Source organism: Symphalangus syndactylus, chromosome 10 (genome assembly GCF_028878055.3).
Source record: "Symphalangus syndactylus isolate Jambi chromosome 10, NHGRI_mSymSyn1-v2.1_pri, whole genome shotgun sequence".
NCBI lineage: Eukaryota > Metazoa > Chordata > Mammalia > Primates > Hylobatidae > Symphalangus > Symphalangus syndactylus.
Genome location: NC_072432.2, coordinates 100,657,126 through 100,670,087, shown reverse-complemented (window position 1 = coordinate 100,670,087; position 12,962 = coordinate 100,657,126). Strand labels below are relative to the sequence as shown.

Sequence of the window (12,962 nt, the reverse complement as noted above, 5' to 3'; positions counted from 1 at the left end):
ATTTTAAAATCAAGTTGTTTATTATTGTTGATTTTTAAGAGTTCTTAGTATATTTTAGATAAGAATCTTGTACCAGATGTCTTTTGCAAATATTTTCTCTCAGTCTGTGGCTTGTCTTCTCAATGTTTTGAGTTAGTAATTATTTTTATTATCAGTCTTTAAAGATATAATTCTATCCTTCTGGCTTCAGTTGCTGCAATTGATATAATAGCTGTAATTCCTTTCTTTCAGGATTTTGCAGATGTAATTAAAGTTACTAATCAGTGGACATTAAAGGTTTGAAAGGTTTTTCTCTTTGACTTTGGTATTTTTCAATACTACAATACATCCAGGTGTGGATTTGTTTTTATTTACCATTCTTGGAACTCATTTAACAACATTAACATGGAATTTATGCTTTTCATTCATTCTTGAAAATCCTTAGCCAATAACTCATCAAATATTGTTTTTCATTCTATTTATGTCTTCTTCTTATACTCCTATTAGATGTGTGTTGGAATTTCTCATTCATTTTTCCATTCTCTTACTACTGTTTCATGTTTTCCAACTCTTTATTTCTCTGTCTACATTTTGCTTAATTTTTTCAGTTCTATTTTTTTACTTTGAGTGCTACCTTCAGCTGTGTTTAATCTGCTAATTATGTTTTTAGTTTTCTACTGCTGTCATAACGAATTTCTAGAAACTTAGCAGCTTCAAAGAACACCCATTTATTATCTTGCAGTTTCTATAAATCGGATGTCTAGCATGATATTGATTTTTGTGTATGATGTAAGATAAGGGCCCAATTAGTTTTAGGATATTCTGTTTAAGGAATTGCTGAGCTCCAATTAAGGTATTGTCATGCCTGTTGTTCTCATACGGGACTTGGAGGCTTCTTCCAAACTCACTGTTGGTTGGAAGAATTCAGTTATTTGCAGTTGCAGGGCTGAAGTTCCTGCTTCCCTGTCACGTGATCTCCTTTCATCTTCAAGCTAGTAATTATGCATCAAATCCTTCTCATTCTTGAGATCTCTCTAACTTAACTTTCTGCTACATCTCTCTCACTCCATGTTCTACCTTTTTCTGCTGCTTTTTAGGGTTTATATGATTACATTGGGCTTTCCTGGGTAATCTAAAATAATCTCTTTATATTAAGGTCAGCTGGTTAGTAACTTTACATCTGTAAAATCCTTTTTGCCATGTAATATATTATAGCCATGGGAGTAATACAAAGGCCAGAGATCACTGGGGAAGAAGGCAAAATTATGCCTACCACACCATCCATTGAAGTTTTGTTTCATTATCTATACCCTTAATTTCTAGAAATTCTAGTGGGGAAGTTGTCAGATCTTCCTGTTCTTTTTTTATGGTGACTTTTATTTACTTATGGTTTTAGTTCCTTCTTTTATGTCTTTAACTGCATTATCTGATTCGAGAAGGGGTTTCTTGTAAGCATTTGTTAAGTCTTATGATAGTATTCACAAGTAATGTGCCAGAGTCAGCTTGCAAGAGTTGATTACATGCATCTCTTCCCAACTTTGCATTTACTGACTTTAGGTTCACATTACTAGCTTGAAATCAGCCATGGTAGGAGTATTTATACTATGAGAATTGACAAAGGCTACAAATCAGAGTAATTCTTTTTTTCTTTTTAGAGTTGGTTTACTAGTATACCACTGGGTTTAGTAGTACACCACTGTTTATAGCAGATTTTGAATTTTGGGTTTTGAGCTCAAGTTTGACAGGACTTTAAATGTTGAAATCTTATGCAACCTGCAGTGAGGGTTTTGCAGTTGCCTCTGCAAATCATTCTAGATGTGTTATCAGCCTGGAATCACTTTTTAAAGCTACTTTCTTAGTGTAGGAGCTCCAGGGCCATGATGTTCAGGGTACAAATTCAAACCCCAGTCACATTACAGAAAGAGGCTTTTGCTAATATAGTCTCAGAAGATTCTTTTCAATTTTTTTCACACATGGACCAGCTCAGGCAAAGCCTAACGAGCTTCCTTGTTTTCTCTCTGGGCCAGTGAGCTGATTTTTCTAGTTCGTTTCTTCACTGTATGAATTTTGTAATAGATTATTGAAGTAATCTAAGCCAATGGTTTTCAAATTATGTTCCCTGGATCCCTGTGGGATTCTAATAAATGATCTTAGAGGCTACTTTATGGAGCAAAAGTTTCTTCATCCCATAAATCAGAGTAGCATGCCCTTCCTCCTGCCCTCCCACTGCCACACAAGCATATACATGCACACACACACATTTTCATCTAAACAATATATTTGTCTTCCTGACAATATCATAGTCAAGGAAAAGGGTACCCCTTTTTTACACTTATGAACTATCTAACATATTCCAAAATCTTAACTTTAGAAATGGAGAGACTAGAACACAGAGATGTTAGCCAACAACGTATAATATAGCTCTGTGAGTTGGTGAAAAAAGCTGAGACTTGAGTCCAGGGTCAAAATAAGTAGGAATAATATTTGGACAAAAAAAACCTTTAGGCCTTTTCGTAACTAGAGACACTTTGTGTGAGTAGGCTGTGGTTTAATTTCTGATCAATGTGAAGAAACACAGTGTGAGAGTGATCATCAATTGCCACAGCTTTCAATTATATTATTAGTCTGCCCTAGTAATATTTGCTAGTATTTTCTGAGTACAGTGCTCCACATGTAATGTTCAACATTTCACATGTATTTTCACATTTAATGTACAAAACAATCCAGAGAGATAAGCACTATTATTACCTCATTTTACATATGAAGATAATGTGGCTCAAAGAGGGTCAGTATTTAGCTGTTCCCCCTCCACAGCTAGTAAGCAATGGAGTGTGGCTTGAACCCAAGCTGTATAGTTCCAGAGCCCAAAGCCCTTCTTGCGTCTTACCTCTGCTATCTTCCTTCCTCCATGGTTTCTCCATTGATTAAGGCAGTCAGTGCCACGGAAGCTGCAAACAGTTTAACCCCATTAACTAGTCAATTCCATCAAATAACTACTACAGCTGATTCTCATTAACCATGTGTACCATATTTTCAAATTTGCCTACTTGCTAAAACTTATTTTAACTCCAAAATCAATAGTCATGGCACTGCTGCAGTCATAACAACATGTGCCGAGGATGAAAAATTTGCATTGCCCAAGTTGCATGTTCCCAGCTGAGGCCCAGTAAGGTGAAACTCTGCCTTCTTTTTTCAGCTCTCATACGGTAAACAAGTGTCCTTTTTGAAGTATGTGTACCGCCACGTTTTTCACATTTTTGTGCTTTTTGTTGATTTCACTGTTTAAAATGGCCCCCAAGCATAGTACAGAAGCACTGATTACTGTTTAGAAGCACAGGCAGGCTGTGCTGTGCCTTATGGAGAAAATATGTGTGTTAGATAAGCTTCATTCAGGCATGAATTTCACTGCTGTTGGCTGTTGAGTCCAATGCTAATGAACCAACAATTTATATTAAATAAGCTGTTTTTAAACAGAAATACACATACAGTAAGTGTATCTACTGATGATGAAAATGTTGTGACCAGAGACTTGCAGGAGCCTGACCCTGTACTTCCCCTATGGGCAATGATTCAGTATTCACTAATTTGGTGGTCTTTGTGACTTTATAGAATGTAACTACCGTGATTAACAAGAATAAACTGTACTTTATTATGCCTCATAACCGGCCTTGCCTAAGTTTTTTAACTAAAGTGGCAGCATGTATCTCAGTCCCCAGGGCCACATGGATGAAGCCCTTGTATCTCCAAGTATTTTGTGTCTCAGCTACTGGAAGCCCTGCCTGACCAATCTGCAGTGCCTTCCGGGCAACCACCTCTGCACTTGCTTTACCCTCTACAGAGGGGAGCCTGGTTAATCAGGAAAGAAACTCCCTCAAAAGGTAAACAGTGAGTAGAGTGTACATATGGCGGAAAACAAATGACTCTTGGTACCATGTTGTGGGAATTATCTCACTTCAATAGATAAAGGAGTAGGGCAAGCCCAGGTGGCACTGGTGAGTAACCGCCTCCATTACATGGTCCGTTCCTGACGTGTACACCAGCCTCTCAGAGAAAACTCCATCCCTACACTCGGCAGTCTCAGAATCGCGCCGTCCACTTGTCTTGTGGCTCTGTGTCGACACTGTGCGCCACCATGGCCGTGACTGCCTGTCAGGGCTTGGGGTTCGTGGTTTCACTGATTGGGATTGCGGGCATCATTGCTGCCACCTGCATGGACCAGTGGAGCACCCAAGACTTGTACAACAACCCCGTAACAGCTGTTTTCAACTACCAGGGGCTGTGGCGCTCCTGTGTCCGAGAGAGCTCTGGCTTCACCGAGTGCCGGGGATACTTCACCCTGCTGGGGCTACCAGGTAAGGGCCAGGTGCCTGGCTGGCTGGAGGCAGAGATTGGAGGTGGAGAGGAAACTGCAGCCTCTGCCTGGGCACCACGACAGGGACTGCTGGGGAGGGAGGAACTGCGATTCATGTTTGACAGGGGCAACAGCCACTAGCACCAGGGTGGAATAGGAGGACGGGAACCTTAGGGAGAGGAAGTTTCTGGAGCTGTCTGAGCTCCTGTTCCCCTAACTGGATGGTGCCCAATTCTCCCAAAGGAACTTGTTTTTTCAATAACTCCTATGTCAGCAATGGCATAGTCTCAATCACCCATAGGAACAGGTCTCAGGAGGCCCAGACTTCGGCCACTTACTTCCTTCGGCCCCAGGATTCCCCCTCACTGAGTTGGAGACTATCTCCTGAACAGAGTTCCATCTTCAGGCCTCCTTGTGCCTGACCTCAGCTTCCAGGGACACCTAAGTAAACAACAGCAATAGAAATGGGGCAGAGGAAAAAGGCAGAGAAAAAGAACTAGGTGGTTGTGTTTCCCTGGGATGTCAGATGGGCCCCTGCTCTGGGGCTCCGGGCTCCAGGCTCCCGACCTCCAGAAAACACTGGCGACAAGGAACCAGACTCAGAGCGCTCTCTGCACAGGGGCTTCTGCTGTGGCGAATGGGCGCTGCCATGCAGGGAAAGGTATTGCAGGCTGCCGTGCTCCCTTCCAGGGATTGGCATATTCAATACACAAGGATTGTGTTTATTTGCTTAGTAGATTGGTCATTTTAACTGGAAGAAAAATTCAAGTCACAAGAGTAGAGAATGTTAAAAATGTCTTTCACTCCGATAAGAGAGTAAGACAATGAATAAACTTGTTCTTATTTTTGCTTGTTTCTTTCACAAATACATATTGAAGTCTTGAGAGGGGCATTGATCTAAGGTGGGCAATGTGAACAGGATCAGAAATGGAAAATATTGGGCTTTCTCCTCCAGGAATTTGCCATTTGACTGCAGGGTCAAGACTTAGACACACAAAAAAGGTAACTAGAGAAGACTTGAATCATACGGTGATTTATTCTTTTATACATTCAACACTTATTTATGGAGAGCTTCCTATAACCTCAGGAATCTGTGGGCCTACCATTCCCAAATATATAAAAGAGTGCACCAGGCTGGGTATAACAATATGCCAAGTGAGGGGGACAGAGGGCCAGTGCGGCAGGTAAGGAGGGTGAAACTGCAAGACTTCATCAAGGTGGAAAAACCACAAGTATCTTGTGAAAAGGAGTTAAGATTTGGAGATGGCAGCAATACAGAAAGGAAAAACAGCATGGGCAAAGCCAAGAGGGTGCCACCACCCAAGTCTTAGGGGCAATGAGAGAATGACCTTGGCTGGAGAAGAAGGTTTATGTGGGGACGATTATGGAGAGCAATGGATGCCAGGCAAAGGTGTTTGGAAGCCATTGAGAGGTTGGTTGGTTGGTTGGTTGGTTGGTTTGGGATTGTGGTATTTCAAGGATATTAATCTGGCAAGAAGATGCTAAAGAGATTGAATCAGAAGGACAGCCAAAGGCAAAGGCAGTAGAACCAAAGTGAGAAGGAGTGACTGGGTATAAACAGCGGAATGTGAGCCAGATGGGTGGGTAACCGGCAGCTGGTCAGTGAGGTCTCCCTCCACTAGGGACCAGAAGGAAGGTGAACCACTTCCATGTTCCTATGTCCTGCTGACCCCTCCTTAGCTCTTGGTCTAACCACTTGCCACTGAGATTCTCCCTCACTGCAGATACGAAGTGCCCAAAACCTGCCCAGTGGCTAGGACCTGGGTCCCTGCAGTTACAGGCCATAGTGGGGAGAATCAGCCTATGGCTGACCTCATGCCACACACAGCACCTGCAGTGACATCTGAGGGCTTCATTCTGCTTCACAAAGGGAAAATAACAATGACAAATCATGCACTAGCACTTGAGTAGGCAACTGCCTTACGATATTTTGTATAATCACTACAGCCACCTTGTTAGTTTGGTACTACAATTATCACTTTTTGAGACAAGAAAACTGATTCTGAGTAACTTGCCCAAGGACACTTGCGGATGTAGCCAGAGCTAAAACCCTGTCCTGTCCGCACCTAAGCCCTGGCTTGCACCCCTAATAGGGAGCCCTAAGACACAAAGCAGAAATCTCTCCTGACCCAAGTAGAAATTCCCAGTGCAGAAGCACCTTCCTGTCCTCATCTCTTGCCTAAGTCTGATGCTGCAGGCCCATACAGAATTCTCTTTGAATGGGGTCCTGGACTAACAACAGCAGTCAACCTACCCCCATTCTTTTTTTTTTTTTTTTTTTTGTATTTTTAGTAGATATAGGGTTTCACTGTGTTAGCCAGGATGGTCTCGATCTCCTGACCTCATGATCCACCTGCCTTGGCCTCCCAAAGTGCTGGGATTACAGGCGTGAGCCACCGCACCTGGCAACATTCCCCCATTCTTATGCTGGAGAGATAGGGAGATGGAGGCTCAGAGGAGCAAGGTTATTCACCCAGGCTCAAAGATCTAAAAACGAACCAGATTGAATCTGCCTGTTATGCCTTCTCTTAAAACGTGTTTGTGTGTGTGTGTGTATGTGTGTGTAAAATAAAACCCGACTATTTAATAGATAGTTTATAGAAGTATTTTTCAAAGAGAATACAGATTATAGAATCCCTTTTAAAAGAAAAAATTCTTGCATACCATCAAGGTTGATCTAAAGTATACTTACTTTAATGTTATTTTAATATATACAAGTATAACAATAGACTTAAATTCCTTATGCATATGTCCTATACAAGTACAAAAACCACATTTGCAAATGTAAGATACATAAAACTGAAAAACTAATAAGCCCAAATTTAAAATGTAACTGAGTGAGAGATAGTGTTCATTTTCATTTGGGGTGAAACAGGGTAAAGATACAACCTCAAACAAATGGATTTTTTTTTAATTTCACCTGTTTTAGTGTTCAACCTTGATATTAACGACATAGATTCTCTATTCACATAGAACTGTTTTACAAAATAATATTAACTTTAAGGTAATCATGCCTCACACTTAGCCACCACCCTCTCAGCGAAGGTGTCTGGGGTAGTGAGGTGTCTCTGACTTGATTGTTCTCTGCAATGGTCTTGCTTGTTTAAGGAAAGATTGTATTGTGGTGCTCCTGAAATCCAGTTTGAATGGTTATCTTAACCCACTTATTTCTAGAATTAGACAAAAAAAAGTTGTTTGGTATTTACTGCCAATAATTGTTGCAATCAGGTCTGACCAAAGACAGGCCTGTGAAATGCTTGCAGGTGATGCTAATGTACTGACCACCAGCGTGCAGGCATTTGAGTTTGGAGTTCCCCCAATTCTGTTTTCTGTTTAATCTACATGACTCTGTTCATTAGCAGTTGAGGATGTCATTTGGCTGTCCTCTGGTGCAAATACGATCATAAACACCAACGTAAACATAATCTGTAAGTAGCCAGCCAAAGGATCTGGAACATTCTTGTTTTAATTTGTTTCTCATTTCCATTGAAATGAAAGTATGGAATTTTTAAATTTCCATTGAGAAGCTGATATACCCCGAGGATGGAAACACAGAACCTTAGGCTCAGAGGGAAGAAGACAAACACAACCAAATCTTCCAGAGAAACCCTAGGCATAGAACTGGTGGTCACCTTCCTGGGCAAAGTCATTTCACTAGGCCCATAACCAGTAGTCAAACTTTTCTGGGCTGACTGGGTTTAGACAAAGGCCTTTCTTGGAGAGATCAAGGAACAAAAAGCAAAGGTCTTTGGTTCTTTCACACACATGGAAATAATAAGGAAATAAACAACAACATAGAAATTGTGGCATTAGAAGAAATATTTATTCATTCAACAAACATTTATTGAACACCTACTATGTCCCAGGCTGTCTGCACATAGGGAATATAGGTGTCAAAGGGCTCATGAATCTAGGAAGACAGACATACAGTAAACAGTCTCAACCTCAGCACTATTGACATTGTGGGCCATATAATTCTTTTCTGTAGGAGCCTCTCCTGCATACTGTAGAACATTTAAAGGCATCTCTGGCCTCTACCTACCAGATAAGAGTAGCATCAATACCCACCCACACCAGTTATGGCAACCAAAAATGGCTCCTTACATTGCCAAATGTCCTCTAAGGGGCAAATCATCCCTGGTTAAGAACCACAGCAATAAATTGTAGTAAGTGTCATGTCTGGTACAGGGTGCAGACCGTGCAGAAAGGGAAGGCTTCCAAAAGGAATGACAGCTGCACTGAGTTAATAACAACAGATATGAATTACCCAAGAAGATAAAGAGGCAAAGAGTTTTCCAGAAAGAGAGACCATCATCTTGGAAAATCACAGTGGCATGAGAGAGTGTACTATGTTAAGAAAATTAAAAGGACTTAGTTCTGCTTATGTGTGATATGGGCTGGGGCAGGTGGAGTGCACAGTACAATGAGATATGTTAAACACTTAAGAATAATATGCTTAAATATTTGGCAAAATCAAAATGAAAAAAGTTTTACTAAGAAATTGTTTAAAGATTTCGTGGAAATATATAATACAGGTTTCTAGATGGGACTATTATTAAAATGTAAATTTGTCCCTAATTAATGTGTAATGATAATAATAATAGAATGTATTAAGACCTTGCTATGTGCCAGGCATTGTTTTAAGAAATTAACATATGCCTGTTCTGATTTAGCTAGAGAGACAGGAATAATAAAAAAAAAAATTTAATAAATTAATATATGCCTGTATTAATATACATAACTTATATAATTATAAAAACTTAGGCCAGGCACAGTGACTCACACCTATAATCCCAGCACTTTGGGAGGCCAAGGCAGGGGGATCATTTGAGGTCAGGAGTTCGAGACCAGCCTGACCAACATGGTGAAACCCTGTCTCTACTAAAAATACAAAAAAATTAGCCAGGCGTGGTGGTGCCCGCCTGTAGTCCCAGCTACTCAGGAGGCTGAGGCAAGAGAATCACTTGAACCCAGGAGGTGGAGGTTGCAGTGGGCCGAGATTGCACCACTGCAACAGAGTTAGACTCTGTCTCAAAAAAAAAAAATTTAGATGAATTACCTATACATATTTTAATCTTTGCAACTACCCTATGAAGTAAGTAGTAGTATTATCTCCATTTTATAGGTGAGAAAACAGGCACAAAGAGGTTAAAATATTTGCCTAATGGCACTATGGTAGTAAATGGCAGGATGAAGATTCAGACCATACAGACTTTCTTCAGAGCCTCAGCTCTTCTCCTTTACAAGAATTCTTATCAAAATACCGGTATGAGTTTCCCCATGGGAACTTGACAAAGTGTCTAGGTGTAAGAAGAAGCAGACAAAAAAACGAAAGTTTTTTTTTTAAGAATAATAAAGTGATGGGCTAACGCTGCCAGATATTCAACCAAATGTTAAAGCTTTGAAAGTTAAAAGTATGCTTTGGCATAAGGATGGACAAACAGATTAATGGAACAAAATCTAAAATCAGAAAGACACATATGTGAGTTGAATACAAGATAGAGGAGGTTTTACAAAGCAATGAAGAAAAAGGAAGTTTATTTAGTTAATGCTGCAGAAGTTATTGACTAGCTTTTTTGGAAGGAAAAAGTAATTACAGTATAACTAACAAATATATCAAAATAAATCCTAGATTAATTAAATATTTAAAAATATAAGATAATTGTAAACATTTTTAAATTACAAAATAATTCTAGAATAACTATCTCCTAAATGGAAACTATTCTCTAAGCATAGAAATAGTGGAGGGAAACACAAAGAAAAAGTAAATTTATTTGACTACATCATTCAACAAATATTTATTGAGCATACTTTATGTACCAGGCACCAGGAAGCACATAAAATAAAATACATTATATGTTTTTTTCTAAATCATGAATGGAATTTAAAAGCAAATAATCAATGGGAAAAGATGTTTTTAGTAATTACAGCTATGTATTAAAATCCTTAACAAATACATAGCTCAGATAAACTGATAGAAAAAGTGTTAACATTCTAGTAAATCAATGAGGAAAGAATACAAACTGACAATTCAAGAAAAGAATAAAAATCAAATGCTTCATACAAACTTGTTGGGTTTTTTGTGTTTTTTTTTTCTTTTCTATTTTTGATGATGAGATTTTGTTTTATTATTATTATACTTTAATTTCTGGGATACATGTGCAGAACGTGCAGGTTTGTTATGTAGGTATACATGTGCCATGGTGGTTTGCTGCACCCATTAACCCACCATCTACATTAGGTATTTCTTCTAATGCTATCCCTCCCCTTGCCACCCACCCCCCAACAGGCCCTGGTGTGTGATCTTCCCCTCCCTGTGCCCTTATGTTCTCATTGTTCAAGTACCACTTATGAGTGAGAACATGCGGTGTTCGGTTTTCTGCTCCTGTGTTAGTTTGCTGAGAATGGTTGTTTCTAGCTTCATCCATGTCCCTGCAAAGGACATGAACTCATATTCATTTTTTTCAAAAAGGCTCAAACTCAGTAATTAAAGAGATGCAAGTTAAAACAAGTAATCATATACATATGTAACTTGCCAAATTCACAATGTAGACTAGGATGTAGAGATAAGAACTTTCAAACACTGCTGTTAGGATAAGATTCATAGAAAGCAATATGGTTGTGTATAAAAAAGGATTTTTTAAAACTTCACAGTTTTTGACAACTTAATTTCACTCCTAGGAATCTCTCCTAAAAGAGTCATCAGAAATGCTGACAAAGAGTTATATGTAAGATGCTCATCATAACATTGCCTTTTATTCAAAAAATGGGGGAAGGTACAATCTAACTATATAAAAATAGGTTAATAATAGCACTTCTATATAATGAAACACTAACACACTCATATTAAATGATGTTTACAAGAGCTTTGGTGAAACTAATACAATTAAGTGAAAAGAGCAAAACATCAAACTATATTATTCTTTAATTATGTAAAAAAAAATACATACAGAGAATTGATAAGAAGGAAGTATGCCAAATATTTTGTCTAGGGTTTAAAATTGTGAGCAATTTGTTCAAATTCTCTCCAAATTTTCTATTACAAACACCAAAAGGTGAAATTAAAAATTAGGGATATATAATGTGGTAATATTTTTGAAGAAAAAATTAATAGATGTGTCAATTATTTTTCTCACTAGTATATTCATTTTATTTCTTCCTAATTCCTAGCTATAATATTTTCTATTGTTATTTATGCCACCATTTTTGCCTAATTACCATAGACAGTGTTATAAAAAGTGGTGGAAATGTTTTCTCCAATGTCAGTAAAATAATATAAGCTCCTGGAAACTTACAACCTGAAATGACACTGCCAGGTCGTATTTAAACCTGAATGCAGGGATGATTTCCCCTAGGAAGTCAGCAAAAATTTAGCTCCATTTTAAAGGTGATTAAACAAAGTTTACCAACCCCATTATTGTTAAACAGAATCAGACCCGGACTTACCTGGTAGAGATACATTGATATGTTTCAATAAAGCCTATTGCCATAAATGAGAAAGTCATATTTTCCTCTGCAGACCCCCATTCATTTTTTGGCAGATACGGCTAAAATAGTAGTCTGCTCAGAGCCCAGAAAACTTACCAGGAAGTGAAAAATCCTATCTTCCAGGTATTTTAAAACACGTCAGTATTTATTTCACACAGAAGAAGTGTGTAGATTTACAATTTCCCTCCTCTCATTCAGTATTCTGCCTAGGTAGAGATAGTCTTAGTTTACCCTTTAAAATTAACTTTTTCTATTTTCAAAAAAGTGTCATGTCACCATTTCAGCCAAGAAAGAAAACTTCTTTCCTTATTATCTGAGTAACATTTTTCCCTATTTTGAAACTCTGCATGAAAACATTTGCATAGAGAAACTGGGGGAGGAATTGCCATAGATGAAAAATACATAACTTTAATCAACAATTTTTTCATTTTTCCATCTTCAATCTATGTTTTTGGTGGTATTCTAACACATGTATATGTATTGTCAGGGGAGGGTTAGACAAATGTCATAAATTGAACATCTGAAAATCAAACCGATAGAGCTTTTTAAGAATAAAAAGGTACAATTTGACCTAGCAATCCCATTACTGGGTATATACCCAAGGGAATATAAACCATTCTACTATAAAAGCACATGCACATGTATGTTTATTGCAGCACTATTTATAATAGCAGAGATGTGGAACCAACCCAAATGCCCATCAATGATAGACTGGATAAAGAAAAGGTGGTACATATACACCATAGAATACTATGCAGCCATAAAAAGGAATGAGATCATGTCCTTTGCAGGAACACGGATGAAGCTAGAAGCCATCATCCTCAGCAAACTAACACAGGAACAGAAAACTATACACCACACGTTCTCACTCATAAGTGGGAGCTGAACAATGAGAACACATGGACGCAGGGAGGGGAACAACATACACTGGGGCCTGTCGGGGGTTGGGGGGGTGAGGGGAGGGAACGTAGATGATGGATCAATAGGTGCAGCAAACCACCATGGCACATGTATACCTACGTAACAAACCTGCACGCTCTGCACATGTATCCTAGAACTTACAATAAATTTTTTTAAAAATGAAATAAAGTTTTAAAATGAGGATTAAAAAGCCTGCCTGTTG

At 38.7% G+C, this 12,962-nt stretch overlaps 1 protein-coding gene across 1 annotated transcript in view; it reads left to right on the top strand.

Moving 5' to 3' along the window:
* The first annotated feature begins 4,058 nt into the window (after nucleotides 1-4,058).
* The window catches only part of CLDN18 (claudin 18), a 34,933-nt gene continuing 26,029 nt past the window's right edge, over nucleotides 4,059-12,962 (top strand). The window contains exon 1 of the mRNA XM_055296277.2: nucleotides 4,059-4,331. Within this exon, the coding sequence (XP_055152252.1) occupies nucleotides 4,112-4,331 (220 nt within the window). The 5' untranslated portion in view covers nucleotides 4,059-4,111. The remainder of the gene's footprint in view (nucleotides 4,332-12,962) is intronic.